Source organism: Oncorhynchus nerka, linkage group LG19 (assembly GCF_034236695.1).
Source record: "Oncorhynchus nerka isolate Pitt River linkage group LG19, Oner_Uvic_2.0, whole genome shotgun sequence".
Classification (NCBI taxonomy): domain Eukaryota; kingdom Metazoa; phylum Chordata; class Actinopteri; order Salmoniformes; family Salmonidae; genus Oncorhynchus; species Oncorhynchus nerka.
The window spans coordinates 50,182,816-50,202,377 of record NC_088414.1 but is presented as its reverse complement, the minus strand read 5'-3'; the positions used below and the strand labels follow the sequence as shown (position 1 = coordinate 50,202,377).

General features: G+C 43.4%; 1 protein-coding gene across 1 annotated transcript in view; it reads right to left on the bottom strand.

The window, feature by feature from the left end:
* polq (polymerase (DNA directed), theta) overlaps positions 1–19,562 on the bottom strand; it is a gene marked incomplete at its 3' end in the record, with an annotated part of 110,776 nt that overhangs the window by 42,195 nt on the left and 49,019 nt on the right. The window contains 2 exon segments of the mRNA XM_065005067.1: positions 12,620–12,762; positions 14,904–14,946. Of these exon segments, the coding sequence (XP_064861139.1) occupies positions 12,620–12,762; positions 14,904–14,946 (186 nt within the window).

The window sequence follows — 19,562 nt, the reverse complement described above, 5'->3', positions numbered from 1 at the left end:
ACTGTAGGTGACAGGTATATACTGTAGGTGACAGGTATATACTGTAGGTGACAGGTATATACTGTAGGTGACAGGTATATACTGTAGGTGACAGGTATATACTGTAGGTGACAGGTATATACTGTAGGTGACAGGTATATACTGTAGGTGACAGGTATATACTGTAGGTGACAGGTATAGCCTGTAGGTGACAGGTACATGTATAGACTGTAGGTGACAGGTATATACTGTAGGTGACAGGTATATACTGTAGGTGACAGGTATATACTGTAGGTGACAGGTACATGTATAGACTGTAGGTGACAGGTATATACTGTAGGTGACAGGGTGACAGGTATACTACTGTAGGTGACAGGTACATGTATAGACTGTAGGTGACTGTAGGTGACAGGTACATACTGTAGGTGACAGGTACAGGTATACTGTAGGTGACAGGTACAGGTATACTGTAGGTGACAGGTACAGGTATATACTGTAGGTGACAGGTACAGGTATATACTGTAGGTGACAGGTACAGGTATATACTGTAGGTGACAGGTATATACTGTAGGTGACAGGTACAGGTATATACTGTAGGTGACAGGTACATGTATAGACTGTAGGTGACAGGTACAGGTATATACTGTAGGTGACAGGTACATGTATAGACTGTAGGTGACAGGTACATACTGTAGGTGACAGGTACATACTGTAGGTGACAGGTACAGGTACATACTGTAGGTGACAGGTACATGTATAGACTGTAGGTGACAGGTATATACTGTAGATGACAGGTACAGGTATATACTGTAGGTGACAGGTACAGGTACATACTGTAGGTGACAGGTATATACTGTAGGTGACAGGTACAGGTATATACTGTAGGTGACAGGTACAGGTATATACTGTAGGTGACAGGTACAGGTATATACTGTAGGTGACAGGTACAGGTATATACTGTAGGTGACAGGTACAGGTATATACTGTAGGTGACAGGTATATACTGTAGGTGACAGGTATATACTGTAGGTGACAGGTATATACTGTAGGTGACAGGTACAGGTACATACTGTAGGTGACAGGTACAGGTACATACTGTAGGTGACAGGTATATACTGTAGGTGACAGGTACATACTGTAGGTGACAGGTACAGGTATATACTGTAGGTGACAGGTATATACTGTAGGTGACAGGTACATGTATAGACTGTAGGTGACAGGTATATACTGTAGGTGACAGGTATATACTGTAGGTGACAGGTACATGTATAGACTGTAGGTGACAGGTATATACTGTAGGTGACAGGTATATACTGTAGGTGACAGGTACATGTATAGACTGTAGGTGACAGGTATATACTGTAGGTGACAGGTACAGGTACATACTGTAGGTGACAGGTATATACTGTAGGTGACAGGTACAGGTACATACTGTAGGTGACAGGTACATGTATAGACTGTAGGTGACAGGTATATACTGTAGGTGACAGGTACAGGTACATACTGTAGGTGACAGGTACATGTATACTGTAGGTGACAGGTACATACTGGTACAGGTGACAGGTATATACTGTAGGTGACAGGTACAGGGTACATACTGTAGGTGACAGGTACATGTATAGACTGTAGGTGACAGGTATATACTGGTGACAGGTACTGTAGGTGACAGGTACAGGTACATACTGTAGGTGACAGGTACATGTATAGACTGTAGGTGACAGGTATATACTGTAGGTGACAGGTATATACTGTAGGTGACAGGTAGGTACATACTGTAGGTGACAGGTATATACTGTAGGTGACAGGTATACTGTAGGTACAGGTATATACTGTAGGTGACAGGTATATACTGTAGGTGACAGGTATATACTGTAGGTGACAGGTACAGGTATATACTGTAGGTGACAGGTACAGGTACATACTGTAGGTGACAGGTACAGGTATATACTGTAGGTGACAGGTACAGGTATATACTGTAGGTGACAGGTACATACTGTAGGTGACAGGTACATACTGTAGGTGACAGGTACATACTGTAGGTGACAGGTACATACTGTAGGTGACAGGTACATACTGTAGGTGACAGGTACATACTGTAGGTGACAGGTACATACTGTACAGGTACATACTGTAGGTGACAGGTACAGGTACATGCTGTAGGTGACAGGTACATACTGTAGGTGACAGGTACAGGTATATACTGTAGGTGACAGGTACAGGTACATACTGTAGGTGACAGGTACATACTGTAGGTGACAGGTATATACTGTAGGTGACAGGTATATACTGTAGGTGACAGGTACAGGTACATACTGTAGGTGACAGGTATATACTGTAGGTGACAGGTATATACTGTAGGTGACAGGTACATACTGTAGGTGACAGGTATATACTGTAGGTGACAGGGACAGGTATATACTGTAGGTGACAGGTATATACTGTAGGTGACAGGTATATACTGTAGGTGACAGGTACAGGTATATACTGTAGGTGACAGGTACATACTGTAGGTGACAGGTATAGACTGTAGGTGACAGGTATATACTGTAGGTGACAGGTATATACTGTAGGTGACAGGTATATACTGTAGGTGACAGGTATATACTGTAGGTGACAGGTATATACTGTAGGTGACAGGTATATACTGTAGGTGACAGGTATATACTGTAGGTGACAGGTATATGTAGGTGACAGGTATATACTGTAGGTGACAGGTATATACTGTAGGTGACAGGTACTGTAGGTGACAGGTATATACTGTAGGTGACAGGTATATACTGTAGGTGACTATATACTGTAGGTGACAGGTATATACTGTAGGTGACAGGTACATACTGTAGGTGACAGGTATAGACTGTAGGTGACAGGTACATGTATAGACTGTAGGTGACAGGTATATACTGTAGGTGACAGGTATATACTGTAGGTGACAGGTACATACTGTAGGTGACAGGTACATGTATAGACTGTAGGTGACAGGTATATACTGTAGGTGACAGGTATATACTGTAGGTGACAGGTACATGTATAGACTGTAGGTGACAGGTACATACTGTAGGTGACAGGTACATGTATAGACTGTAGGTGACAGGTACATACTGTAGGTGACAGGTACATACTGTAGGTGACAGGTACAGGTACATACTGTAGGTGACAGGTACAGGTATATACTGTAGGTGACAGGTACAGGTATATACTGTAGGTGACAGGTACAGGTATATACTGTAGGTGACAGGGACAGGTATATACTGTAGGTGACAGGTATATACTGTAGGTGACAGGTACAGGTATATACTGTAGGTGACAGGTACATGTATAGACTGTAGGTGACAGGTACAGGTACATACTGTAGGTGACAGGTACATGTATAGACTGTAGGTGACAGGTACATACTGTAGGTGACAGGTACAGGTACATACTGTAGGTGACAGGTACATGTATAGACTGTAGGTGACAGGTATATACTGTAGATGACAGGTACAGGTATATACTGTAGGTGACAGGTACAGGTACATACTGTAGGTGACAGGTATATACTGTAGGTGACAGGTACAGGTATATACTGTAGGTGACAGGTACAGGTACATACTGTAGGTGACAGGTATATACTGTAGGTGACAGGTACAGGTATATACTGTAGGTGACAGGTACAGGTATATACTGTAGGTGACAGGTACATACTGTAGGTGACAGGTATATACTGTAGGTGACAGGTACAGGTATATACTGTAGGTGACAGGTATATACTGTAGGTGACAGGTACAGGTACATACTGTAGGTGACAGGTACATACTGTAGGTGACAGGTACATACTGTAGGTGACAGGTACAGGTATATACTGTAGGTGACAGGTACATGTATAGACTGTAGGTGACAGGTATATACTGTAGGTGACAGGTATATACTGTAGGTGACAGGTACATGTATAGACTGTAGGTGACAGGTATATACTGTAGGTGACAGGTACATGTATAGACTGTAGGTGACAGGTATATACTGTAGGTGACAGGTACAGGGTACATACTGTGACAGGTACATGTATAGACTACTGTAGGTGACAGGTACAGGTACATACTGTAGGTGACAGGTACAGGTATATACTGTAGGTGACAGGTACAGGTATATACTGTAGGTGACAGGTACAGGTACATACTGTAGGTGACAGGTACATACTGTAGGTGACAGGTATATACTGTAGGTGACAGGTATATACTGTAGGTGACAGGTACAGGTACATACTGTAGGTGACAGGTATATACTGTAGGTGACAGGTATATACTGTAGGTGACAGGTACATACTGTAGGTGACAGGTATATACTGTAGGTGACAGGGACAGGTATATACTGTATATACTGTAGGTGACAGGGACAGGTATATACTGTAGGTGACAGGTACAGGTATATACTATAGGTGACAGGTATATACTGTAGGTGACAGGTATATACTGTAGGTGACAGGTATATACTGTAGGTGACAGGTATATACTGTAGGTGACAGGTATATACTGTAGGTGACAGGTATATACTGTAGGTGACAGGTATATACTGTAGGTGACAGGTATATACTGTAGGTGACAGGTATATACTGTAGGTGACAGGTACAGGTATACTGGGTGACAGGTATATCTGTAGGTGACAGGTATATACTGGTGACAGGTATATACTGTAGGTGACAGGTATATACTGTAGGTGACAGGTATATACTGTAGGTGACAGGTTGACAGGTATATACTGTAGGTGACAGGTATATACTGTAGGTGACAGGTACATACTGTAGGTGACAGGTATAGACTGTAGGTGACAGGTACATGTATAGACTGTAGGTGACAGGTATATACTGTAGGTGACAGGTATATACTGTAGGTGACAGGTACATACTGTAGGTGACAGGTACATGTATAGACTGTAGGTGACAGGTATATACTGTAGGTGACAGGTACATGTATAGACTGTAGGTGACAGGTACATACTGTAGGTGACAGGTACATGTATAGACTGTAGGTGACAGGTACATACTGTAGGTGACAGGTACATACTGTAGGTGACAGGTACAGGTATATACTGTAGGTGACAGGTACAGGTATATACTGTAGGTGACAGGTACAGGTACATACTGTAGGTGACAGGTACAGGTATACTGTAGGTGACTGTAGGTGAGGGACAGGTATATACTGTAGGTGACAGGTATATACTGTAGGTGACAGGTACAGGTATATACTGTAGGTGACAGGTACATGTATAGACTGTAGGTGACAGGTACAGGTACATACTGTAGGTGACAGGTACATGTATAGACTGTAGGTGACAGGTACATACTGTAGGTGACAGGTACAGGTACATACTGTAGGTGACAGGTACATGTATAGACTGTAGGTGACAGGTATATACTGTAGGTGACAGGTACAGGTATATACTGTAGGTGACAGGTACAGGTACATACTGTAGGTGACAGGTATATACTGTAGGTGACAGGTACAGGTATATACTGTAGGTGACAGGTACAGGTACATACTGTAGGTGACAGGTATATACTGTAGGTGACAGGTACAGGTATATACTGTAGGTGACAGGTACAGGTATATACTGTAGGTGACAGGGACAGGTATATACTGTAGGTGACAGGTATATACTGTAGGTGACAGGGACAGGTATATACTGTAGGTGACAGGTATATACTGTAGGTGACAGGTACAGGTACATACTGTAGGTGACAGGTATATACTGTAGGTGACAGGTATATACTGTAGGTGACAGGTACAGGTATATACTGTAGGTGACAGGTACATGTATAGACTGTAGGTGACAGGTATATACTGTAGGTGACAGGTATATACTGTAGGTGACAGGTACATGTATAGACTGTAGGTGACAGGTATATACTGTAGGTGACAGGTACATGTATAGACTGTAGGTGACAGGTATATACTGTAGGTGACAGGTACAGGTACATACTGTAGGTGACAGGTATATACTGTAGGTGACAGGTACAGGTACATACTGTAGGTGACAGGTATATACTGTAGGTGACAGGTACATGTATAGACTGTAGGTGACAGGTATATACTGTAGGTGACAGGTACAGGTACATACTGTAGGTGACAGGTACATGTATAGACTGTAGGTGACAGGTACAGACTGTAGGTGACAGGTACAGGTATAGACTGTAGGTGACAGGTATATACTGTAGGTGACAGGTATATACTGTAGGTGACAGGTATATACTGTAGGTGACAGGTACAGGTACATACTGTAGGTGACAGGTACAGGTACATACTGTAGGTGACAGGTACATACTGTAGGTGACAGGTACATACTGTAGGTGACAGGTACATACTGTAGGTGACAGGTACAGGTACATACTGTAGGTGACAGGTACAGGTATATACTGTAGGTGACAGGTACAGGTATATACTGTAGGTGACAGGTACAGGTACATACTGTAGGTGACAGGTACATACTGTAGGTGACAGGTACATACTGTAGGTGACAGGTATATACTGTAGGTGACAGGTGCATACTGTAGGTGACAGGTACAGGTACATACTGTAGGTGACAGGTACAGGTATATACTGTAGGTGACAGGTACAGGTACATACTGTAGGTGACAGGTATATACTGTAGGTGACAGGTGCATACTGTAGGTGACAGGTACAGGTACATACTGTAGGTGACAGGTACAGGTATATACTGTAGGTGACAGGTACAGGTACATACTGTAGGTGACAGGTATATACTGTAGGTGACAGGTATATACTGTAGGTGACAGGTACATACTGTAGGTGACAGGTACATACTGTAGGTGACAGGTATATACTGTAGGTGACAGGTATATACTGTAGGTGACAGGTATATACTGTAGGTGACAGGTATATACTGTAGGTGACAGGTATATACTGTAGGTGACAGGTATATACTGTAGGTGACAGGTATATACTGTAGGTGACAGGGTATATACTGTAGGTGACAGGTATATACTGTAGGTGACAGGTATATACTGTAGGTGACAGGTATATACTGTAGGTGACAGGTATATACTGTAGGTGACAGGTATATACTGTAGGTGACAGGTATATACTGTAGGTGACAGGTATATACTGTAGGTGACAGGTATATACTGTAGGTGACAGGTACATGTATATACTGTAGGTGACAGGTACAGGTACATACTGTAGGTGACAGGTATATACTGTAGGTGACAGGTACATGTATAGACTGTAGGTGACAGGTATATACTGTAGGTGACAGGTATATACTGTAGGTGACAGGTACAGGTACATACTGTAGGTGACAGGTACATACTGTAGGTGACAGGTACATGTAGGTGACTGGTACAGGTGACAGGTATATACTGTAGGTGACAGGTATATACTGTAGGTGACAGGTACATGTATAGACTGTAGGTGACAGGTACATACTGTAGGTGACAGGTACATGTATAGACTGTAGGTGACAGGTACATACTGTAGGTGACAGGTATATACTGTAGGTGACAGGTACAGGTATATACTGTAGGTGACAGGTACATACTGTAGGTGACAGGTACATACTGTAGGTGACAGGTACATGTATAGACTGTAGGTGACAGGTACATACTGTAGGTGACAGGTATATACTGTAGGTGACAGGTACAGGTATATACTGTAGGTGACAGGTACAGGTATATACTGTAGGTGACAGGGACAGGTATATACTGTAGGTGACAGGTATATACTGTAGGTGACAGGTACAGGTACATACTGTAGGTGACAGGTACATGTACAGACTGTAGGTGACAGGTACATGTACAGACTGTAGGTGACAGGTACAGGTATAGACTGTAGGTGACAGGTACATACTGTAGGTGACAGGTATATACTGTAGGTGACAGGTACAGGTATATACTGTAGGTGACAGGTATATACTGTAGGTGACAGGTACATACTGTAGGTGACAGGTATATACTGTAGGTGACAGGTACATACTGTAGGTGACAGGTACATACTGTAGGTGACAGGTACATGTATAGACTGTAGGTGACAGGTACATACTGTAGGTGACAGGTATATACTGTAGGTGACAGGTACATACTGTAGGTGACAGGTACATACTGTAGGTGACAGGTACATGTATAGACTGTAGGTGACAGGTACATACTGTAGGTGTCAGGTATAGACTGTAGGTGACAGGTATATACTGTAGGTGACAGGTACAGGTATATACTGTAGGTGACAGGTATATACTGTAGGTGACAGGTATATACTGTAGGTGACAGGGACAGGTATATACTGTAGGTGACAGGTATATACTGTAGGTGACAGGTATATACTGTAGGTGACAGGTACATACTGTAGGTGACAGGTACAGGTACATACTGTAGGTGACAGGTATATACTGTAGGTGACAGGTATATACTGTAGGTGACAGGTACAGGTATATACTGTAGGTGACAGGTACATGTATAGACTGTAGGTGACAGGTATATACTGTAGGTGACAGGTATATACTGTAGGTGACAGGTACATGTATAGACTGTAGGTGACAGGTATATACTGTAGGTGACAGGTATATACTGTAGGTGACAGGTACAGGTACATACTGTAGGTGACAGGTATATACTGTAGGTGACAGGTACAGGTACATACTGTAGGTGACAGGTATATACTGTAGGTGACAGGTACAGGTACATACTGTAGGTGACAGGTATATACTGTAGGTGACAGGTACATGTATAGACTGTAGGTGACAGGTATATACTGTAGGTGACAGGTACAGGTACATACTGTAGGTGACAGGTACATGTATAGACTGTAGGTGACAGGTATATACTGTAGGTGACAGGTACAGACTGTAGGTGACAGGTACAGGTATAGACTGTAGGTGACAGGTACATACTGTAGGTGACAGGTATATACTGTAGGTGACAGGTACAGGTACATACTGTAGGTGACAGGTACATACTGTAGGTGACAGGTACATACTGTAGGTGACAGGTACATACTGTAGGTGACAGATACAGGTACATACCTTAGGTGACAGGTACAGGTACATACTGTAGGTGACAGGTACAGGTACATACTGTAGGTGACAGGTACAGGTACATACTGTAGGTGACAGGTACAGGTACATACTGTAGGTGACAGGTACAGGTATATACTGTAGGTGACAGGTACAGGTATATACTGTAGGTGACAGGTACAGGTATATACTGTAGGTGACAGGTACAGGTACATACTGTAGGTGACAGGTACATACTGTAGGTGACAGGTATATACTGTAGGTGACAGGTATATACTGTAGGTGACAGGTGCATACTGTAGGTGACAGGTACAGGTACATACTGTAGGTGACAGGTACAGGTATATACTGTAGGTGACAGGTACAGGTACATACTGTAGGTGACAGGTATATACTGTAGGTGACAGGTATATACTGTAGGTGACAGGTACATACTGTAGGTGACAGGTATATACTGTAGGTGACAGGGACAGGTATATACTGTAGGTGACAGGTATATACTGTAGGTGACAGGGACAGGTATATACTGTAGGTGACAGGTACAGGTATATACTATAGGTGACAGGTACAGGTATATACTATAGGTGACAGGTACATGTATAGACTGTAGGTGACAGGTACAGGTATATACTGTAGGTGACAGGTACAGGTACATACTGTAGGTGACAGGTACAGGTATATACTGTAGGTGACAGGTATATACTGTAGGTGACAGGTATATACTGTAGGTGACAGGTATATACTGTAGGTGACAGGTACATACTGTAGGTGACAGGTACATACTGTAGGTGACAGGTACAGGTATATACTGTAGGTGACAGGTACAGGTACATACTGTAGGTGACAGGTATATACTGTAGGTGACAGGTACAGGTATATACTGTAGGTGACAGGTATATACTGTAGGTGACAGGTATATACTGTAGGTGACAGGTACATACTGTAGGTGACAGGTACATACTGTAGGTGACAGGTACAGGTATATACTGTAGGTGACAGGTATATACTGTAGGTGACAGGTATATACTGTAGGTGACAGGTATATACTGTAGGTGACAGGTATATACTGTAGGTGACAGGTATATACTGTAGGTGACAGGTATATACTGTAGGTGACAGGTATATACTGTAGGTGACAGGTACATGTATATACTGTAGGTGACAGGTATATACTGTAGGTGACAGGTATATACTGTAGGTGACAGGTATATACTGTAGGTGACAGGTACATACTGTAGGTGACAGGTACAGGTACATACTGTAGGTGACAGGTACATGTATAGACTGTAGGTGACAGGTACATACTGTAGGTGACAGGTACATGTACAGACTGTAGGTGACAGGTACATACTGTAGGTGACAGGTACATACTGTAGGTGACAGGTACAGGTATATACTGTAGGTGACAGGTACAGGTATATACTGTAGGTGACAGGTACAGGTATATACTGTAGGTGACAGGGACAGGTATATACTGTAGGTGACAGGTACAGGTATATACTGTAGGTGACAGGTACATGTATAGACTGTAGGTGACAGGTACATGTATAGACTGTAGGTGACAGGTACAGGTACATACTGTAGGTGACAGGTACATGTATAGACTGTAGGTGACAGGTATATACTGTAGATGACAGGTACAGGTATATACTGTAGGTGACAGGTACATACTGTAGGTGACAGGTACATACTGTAGGTGACAGGTACAGGTATATACTGTAGGTGACAGGTACAGGTACATACTGTAGGTGACAGGTATATACTGTAGGTGACAGGTACAGGTATATACTGTAGGTGACAGGTACAGGTATATACTGTAGGTGACAGGTACAGGTATATACTGTAGGTGACAGGGACAGGTATATACTGTAGGTGACAGGTACAGGTACATACTGTAGGTGACAGGTACATGTATAGACTGTAGGTGACAGGTATATACTGTAGGTGACAGGTACAGGTATATACTGTAGGTGACAGGTACAGGTATATACTGTAGGTGACAGGTACAGGTACATACTGTAGGTGACAGGTATATACTGTAGGTGACAGGTACAGGTATATACTGTAGGTGACAGGGACAGGTATATACTGTAGGTGACAGGTACATACTGTAGGTGACAGGTATATACTGTAGGTGACAGGTACATACTGTAGGTGACAGGTACATACTGTAGGTGACAGGTATATACTGTAGGTGACAGGTATATACTGTAGGTGACAGGTACATACTGTAGGTGACAGGTACATACTGTAGGTGACAGGTACATACTGTAGGTGACAGGTACATACTGTAGGTGACAGGTATAGGTACAGGTATAGACTGTAGGTGACAGGTACAGGTATAGACTGTAGGTGACAGGTACATACTGTAGGTGACAGGTACAGGTACATACTGTAGGTGACAGGTATATACTGTAGGTGACAGGTACAGGTACATACTGTAGGTGACAGGTACAGGTATATACTGTAGGTGACAGGTATATACTGTAGGTGACAGGTACATACTGTAGGTGACAGGTACATACTGTAGGTGACAGGTACATACTGTAGGTGACAGGTACATACTGTAGGTGACAGGTACATACTGTAGGTGACAGGTACATACTGTAGGTGACAGGTACATACTGTAGGTGACAGGTACATACTGTAGGTGACAGGTACAGGTATATACTGTAGGTGACAGGTATATACTGTAGGTGACAGGTATATACTGTAGGTGACAGGTATATACTGTAGGTGACAGGTACATACTGTAGGTGACAGGTACATACTGTAGGTGACAGGTACATACTGTAGGTGACAGGTACATACTGTAGGTGACAGGTACATACTGTAGGTGACAGGTACATACTGTAGGTGACAGGTACAGGTACATACTGTAGGTGACAGGTACATACTGTAGGTGACAGGTACATACTGTAGGTGACAGGTACATACTGTAGGTGACAGGTACATACTGTAGGTGACAGGTACATACTGTAGGTGACAGGTACATACTGTAGGTGACAGGTACATACTGTAGGTGACAGGTACAGGTACATACTGTAGGTGACAGGTACAGGTATATACTGTAGGTGACAGGTATATACTGTAGGTGACAGGTACAGGTACATACTGTAGGTGACAGGTACAGGTATATACTGTAGGTGACAGGTACAGGTACATACTGTAGGTGACAGGTATATACTGTAGGTGACAGGTACAGGTACATACTGTAGGTGACAGGTATATACTGTAGGTGACAGGTACAGGTACATACTGTAGGTGACAGGTACATACTGTAGGTGACAGGTACAGGTACATACTGTAGGTGACAGGTACAGGTACATACTGTAGGTGACAGGTACAGGTACATACTGTAGGTGACAGGTACAGGTACATACTGTAGGTGACAGGTACATACTGTAGGTGACAGGTACATACTGTAGGTGACAGGTACAGGTACATACTGTAGGTGACAGGTACAGGTACATACTGTAGGTGACAGGTACAGGTACATACTGTAGGTGACAGGTACAGGTATATACTGTAGGTGACAGGTACAGGTATGTGCAGGTAACGGCCAGAATAAAGGAAAGACTTGAGTAAATTAGGGATACACAGAAAGCAGGTGTGGGAAAATAATTCAGGGGTTAGAGGTCAGTACCTCCAGGATGGCTCGGAGCATGCTGGTGGTTAGGCCCTCCCCCTCCCTCTTCACCAGGCAGCTGCTGATTGGCTGCAGAGAGCCCTGGAGAAGACACACACCCTTTTGACGCTCCGCCTCCTTACACACCAACACACTCTCCCCTAGATGAGGTAAAGGGATGAGGGAGAGTGGGGGGGCGCGAGGAGAGGGAGAGTGGGGGGCGCGAGGAGAGGGAGAGAGGGGGGCGGGGGGAGAGGGAGAGAGGGCGTGCGAGAGGGGGGGGAAACAAGTCAAGACATTTTCAATTGTCTTCCTGTCCTCCACCCCTCAGACACAGAGATGCATTCAATTACTGGGATTGAAATGTTCATTAAAATCGATTTAATTCTGTGTCCCCACCCCTTTCCCCCTCCTCACCCCTCTCCCCCATCCCTTTCCCCCTCCTCACCCCTCTCCCCCTCCTGACCCCTCTCCCCCATCCCTTTCCCCCTCCTCACCCCTCTCCCCCATCCCTTTCCCCCTCCTCACCCCTCTCCCCCACCCCTTTCCCCCTCCTCACCCCTTTCCCCCTCCTCACCCCTCTCCCCCATCCCTTTCCCCCTCCTCACCCCTCTCCCCCATCCCTTTCCCCCTCCTCACCCCTCTCCCCCATCCCTTTCCCCCTCCTCACCCGGAGTGTCGACTGCCATTGAAAATACATTGAGATGAAGTCGTCTCAGTGTACGGACGCTATTTCTCTAAAATGGTGATATTAAAGAAAACAAGCTGGACGCCAGTACGGTGTGAATTAGTTACAGAAAATATATACATACGAATATTCATCCTCCCAGCAGACAAGGGAGACGCTGTTACTGTACATGACTACACTGTCTATGAGACCGAAGTTCCCAGGCAACTGTTACTGTACACGACTACACTGTCTATGAGACCGAAGTTCCCAGGCAACTGTTACTGTACACGACTACACTGTCTATGAGACCGAAGTTCCCAGGCAACTGTTACTGTACACGACTACACTGTCTATGAGACCGAAGTTCCCAGGCAACTGTTACTGTACACGACTACACTGTCTATGAGACCGAAGTTCCCAGGCAACTGTTACTGTACATGACTACACTGTCTATGAGACCGAAGTTCGCAGGCAACTGTTACTGTACACGACTACACTGTCTATGAGACCAAAGTTCCCAGGCAACTGTTACTGTACACGACTACACTGTCTATGAGACCGAAGTTCCCAGGCAACTGTTACTGTACACGACTACACTGTCTATGAGACCGAAGTTCCCAGGCAACTGTTACTGTACACGACTACACTGTCTATGAGACCGAAGTTCCCAGGCAACTGTTACTGTACACGACTACACTGTCTATGAGACCGAAGTTCCCAGGCAACTGTTACTGTACACGACTACACTGTCTATGAGACCGAAGTTCCCAGGCAACTGTTACTGTACACGACTACACTGTCTATGAGACCGAAGTTCCCAGGCAACTGTTACTGTACACGACTACACTGTCTATGAGACCGAAGTTCCCAGGCAACTGTTACTGTACACGACTACACTGTCTATGAGACCGAAGTTCCCAGGCAACTGTTACTGTACACGACTACACTGTCTATGAGACCGAAGTTCCCAGGCAACTGTTACTGTACATGACTACACTGTCTATGAGACCGAAGTTCCCAGGCAACTGTTACTGTACATGACTACACTGTCTATGAGACCGAAGTTCCCAGGCAACTGTTACTGTACATGACTACACTGTCTATGAGACCGAAGTTCCCAGGCAACTGTTACTGTACATGACTACACTGTCTATGAGACCGAAGTTCCCAGGCAACTGTTACTGTACATGACTACACTGTCTATGAGACCGAAGTTCCCAGGCAACTGTTACTGTACATGACTACACTGTCTATGAGACCGAAGTTCCCAGGCAACTGTTACTGTACATGACTACACTGTCTATGAGACCGAAGTTCCCAGGCAACTGTTACTGTACATGACTACACTGTCTATGAGACCGAAGTTCCCAGGCAACTGTTACTGTACATGACTACACTGTCTATGAGACCGAAGTTCCCAGGCAACTGTTACTGTACATGACTACACTGTCTATGAGACCGAAGTTCCCAGGCAACTGTTACTGTACATGACTACACTGTCTATGAGACCGAAGTTCCCAGGCAACTGTTACTGTACATGACTACACTGTCTATGAGACCGAAGTTCCCAGGCAACTGTTACTGTACATGACTACACTGTCTATGAGACCGAAGTTCCCAGGCAACTGTTACTGTACACGACTACACTGTCTATGAGACCGAAGTTCCCAGGCAACTGATTGATCAGACATTGTAAAAGAGACTCACTTACAAACCCCACAAAATAAGTTTTGGCTGTAATCAACAGACTGTCACCAAGGGCATGCATAACGGTGACATCACCAAAAGAGAACACAGGTTATTGGTGCGTAAAAACAGCTCCAAACTGGGAATCTGCCATCCCAAAAACAGCTCCAAACTGGGAATCTGCCATCCCAAAAACAGCTCCAAACTGGGAATCTGCCACCCCAAAAACAGCTCCAAACTGGGAATCTGCCACCCCAAAAACAGCTCCAAACTGGGAATCTGCCATCCCAAAAACAGCTCCAAACTGGGAATCTGCCACCCCAAAAACAGCTCCAAACTGGGAATCTGCCATCCCAAAACAGCTCCAAACTGGGAATCTGCCACCCCAAAAACAGCTCCAAACTGGGAATCTGCCACCCCAAAAACAGCTCCAAACTGGGAATCTGCCACCCCAAAAACAGCTCCAAACTGGGAATCTGCCATCCCAAAAACAGCTCCAAACTGGGAATCTGCCATCCCAAAAACAGCTCCAAACTGGGAATCTGCCACCCCAAAAACAGCTCCAAACTGGGAATCTGCCATCCCAAAAACAGCTCCAAACTGGGAATCTGCCACCCCAAAAACAGCTCCAAACTGGGAATCTGCCACCCCAAAAACAGCTCCAAACTGGGAATCTGCCACCCCAAAAACAGCTCCAAACTGGGAATCTGCCACCCCAAAAACAGCTCCAAACTGGGAATCTGCCTAATGTTTCATTATCTAAATCCCCAGAGGGACAGGATGATCCTCTTTGTGATATCAGACCAGGTTTGGCAGAAGGCAGGAAGATATTTGCTCAAATCAAATCAAAATGTTATTGGTCACATACACATATTTAGCAGATGATATTGCAGGATGTAGCAAAATGCTTGTGTGCCCAGCTCCAACAGTGCAGTAGTATCTAACTAAATGCTTGTGTTTCTAGCTCCAACAGTGCAGTAGTATCTAACTAAATGCTTGTGTTCCTAGCTCCAACAGTGCAGTAGTATCTAACTAAATGCTTGTGTTCCCAGCTCCAACAGTGCAGTAGTATCTAACTAAATGCTTGTGTTTCTAGCTCCAACAGTGCAGTAGTATCTAACTAAATGCTTGTGTTCCTAGCTCCAACAGTGCAGTAGTATCTAACTAAATGCTTGTGTTCCTAGCTCCAACAGTGCAGTAGTATCTAACTAAATGCTTGTGTTCCTAGCTCCAACAGTGCAGTAGTATCTAACTAAATGCTTGTGTTTCTAGCTCCAACAGTGCAGTAGTATCTAACTAAATGCTTGTGTTTCTAGCTCCAACAGTGCAGTAATATCTAACTAAATGCTTGTGTTCCCAGCTCCAACAGTGCAGTAGTATCTAACTAAATGCTTGTGTTCCTAGCTCCAACAGTGCAGTAGTATCTAACTAAATGCTTGTGTTCCTAGCTCCAACAGTGCAGTAGTATCTAACTAAATGCTTGTGTTCCTAGCTCCAACAGTGCAGTAGTATCTAACTAAATGCTTGTGTTCCTAGCTCCAACAGTGCAGTAGTATCTAACTAAATGCTTGTGTTCCTAGCTCCAACAGTGCAGTAGTATCTAACTAAATGCTTGTGTTTCTAGCTCCAACAGTGCAGTAGTATCTAACTAAATGCTTGTGTTTCTAGCTCCAACAGTGCAGTAGTATCTAACTAAATGCTTGTGTTCCTAGCTCCAACAGTGCAGTAGTATCTAACTAAATGCTTGTGTTTCTAGCTCCAACAGTACAGTAGTATCTAACTAAATGCTTGTGTTCCTAGCTCCAACAGTGCAGTAGTATCTAACTAAATGCTTGTGTTTCTAGCTCCAACAGTGCAGTAGTATCTAACTAAATGCTTGTGTTTCTAGCTCCAACAGTGCAGTAGTATCTAACTAAATGCTTGTGTTTCTAGCTCCAACAGTGCAGTAGTATCTAACTAAATGCTTGTGTTTCTAGCTCCAACAGTGCAGTAATATCTAACTAAATGCTTGTGTTCCCAGCTCCAACAGTGCAGTAGTATCTAACTAAATGCTTGTGTTCCTAGCTCCAACAGTGCAGTAGTATCTAACTAAATGCTTGTGTTCCTAGCTCCAACAGTGCAGTAGTATCTAACTAAATGCTTGTGTTCCTAGCTCCAACAGTGCAGTAGTATCTAACTAAATGCTTGTGTTTCTAGCTCCAACAGTGCAGTAGTATCTAACTAAATGCTTGTGTTTCTAGCTCCAACAGTGCAGTAGTATCTAACTAAATGCTTGTGTTCCTAGCTCCAACAGTGCAGTAGTATCTAACTAAATGCTTGTGTTTCTAGCTCCAACAGTACAGTAGTATCTAACTAAATGCTTGTGTTCCTAGCTCCAACAGTGCAGTAGTATCTAACTAAATGCTTGTGTTTCTAGCTCCAACAGTGCAGTAGTATCTAACTAAATGCTTGTGTTTCTAGCTCCAACAGTACAGTAGTATCTAACTAAATGCTTGTGTTTCTAGCTCCAACAGTGCAGTAGTATCTAACTAAATGCTTGTGTTTCTAGCTCCAACAGTGCAGTAGTATCTAACTAAATGCTTGTGTTTCTAGCTCCAACAGTACAGTAGTATCTAACTAAATGCTTGTGTTTCTAGCTCCAACAGTACAGTAGTATCTAACTAAATGCTTGTGTTTCTAGCTCCAACAGTGCAGTAGTATCTAACTAAATGCTTGTGTTTCTAGCTCCAACAGTGCAGTAGTATCTAACTAAATGCTTGTGTTTCTAGCTCCAACAGTGCAGTAGTATCTAACTAAATGCTTGTGTTCCTAGCTCCAACAGTGCAGTAGTATCTAACTAAATGCTTGTGTTCCTAGCTCCAACAGTGCAGTAGTATCTAACTAAATGCTTGTGTTCCTAGCTCCAACAGTGCAGTAGTATCTAACTAAATGCTTGTGTTTCTAGCTCCAACAGTGCAGTAATATCTAACTAAATGCTTGTGTTTCTAGCTCCAACAGTGCAGTAGTATCTAACTAAATGCTTGTGTTCCCAGCTCCAACAGTGCAGTAATATCTAACTAAATGCTTGTGTTTCTAGCTCCAACAGTGCAGTAGTATCTAACTAAATGCTTGTGTTCCCAGCTCCAACAGTGCAGTAATATCTAACTAAATGCTTGTGTTCCTAGCAGTGCAGTAGTATCTAACTAAATGCTTGTTTCTAGCTCCAACAGTGCAGTAGTATCTAACTAAATGCTTGTGTTTCTAGCTCCAACAGTACAGTAGTATCTAACTAAATGCTTGTGTTCCTAGCTCCAACAGTGCAGTAGTATCTAACTAAATGCTTGTGTTTCTAGCTCCAACAGTGCAGTAGTATCTAACTAAATGCTTGTGTTCCCAGCTCCAACAGTGCAGTAATATCTAACTAAATGCTTGTGTTCCTAGCTCCAACAGTGCAGTAGTATCTAACTAAATGCTTGTGTTTCTAGCTCCAACAGTGCAGTAGTATCTAACTAAATGCTTGTGTTTCTAGCTCCAACAGTGCAGTAGTATCTAACTAAATGCTTGTGTTTCTAGCTCCAACAGTACAGTAGTATCTAACTAAATGCTTGTGTTTCTAGCTCCAACAGTGCAGTAGTATCTAACTAAATGCTTGTGTTTCTAGCTCCAACAGTGCAGTAGTATCTAACTAAATGCTTGTGTTTCTAGCTCCAACAGTGCAGTAGTATCTAACTAAATGCTTGTGTTTCTAGCTCCAACAGTGCAGTAGTATCTAACTAAATGCTTGTGTTCCTAGCTCCAACAGTGCAGTAGTATCTAACTAAATGCTTGTGTTTCTAGCTCCAACAGTGCAGTAGTATCTAACTAAATGCTTGTGTTTCTAGCTCCAACAGTGCAGTAGTATCTAACTAAATGCTTGTGTTTCTAGCTCCAACAGTACAGTAGTATCTAACTAAATGCTTGTGTTTCTAGCTCCAACAGTGCAGTAGTATCTAACTAAATGCTTGTGTTTCTAGCTCCAACAGTGCAGTAGTATCTAACTAAATGCTTGTGTTTCTAGCTCCAACAGTGCAGTAGTATCTAACTAAATGCTTGTGTTTCTAGCTCCAACAGTGCAGTAGTATCTAACTAAATGCTTGTGTTCCTAGCTCCAACAGTGCAGTAGTATCTAACTAAATGCTTGTGTTTCTAGCTCCAACAGTGCAGTAGTATCTAACTAAATGCTTGTGTTTCTAGCTCCAACAGTGCAGTAGTATCTAACTAAATGCTTGTGTTTCTAGCTCCAACAGTGCAGTAATATCTAACTAAATGCTTGTGTTCCCAGCTCCAACAGTGCAGTAGTATCTAACTAAATGCTTGTGTTCCCAGCTCCAACAGTGCAGTAGTATCTAACTAAATGCTTGTGTTCCTAGCTCCAACAGTGCAGTAGTATCTAACTAAATGCTTGTGTTCCTAGCTCCAACAGTGCAGTAGTATCTAACTAAATGCTTGTGTTTCTAGCTCCAACAGTGCAGTAGTATCTAACTAAATGCTTGTGTTTCTAGCTCCAACAGTGCAGTAGTATCTAACTAAATGCTTGTGTTCCTAGCTCCAACAGTGCAGTAGTATCTAACTAAATGCTTGTGTTTC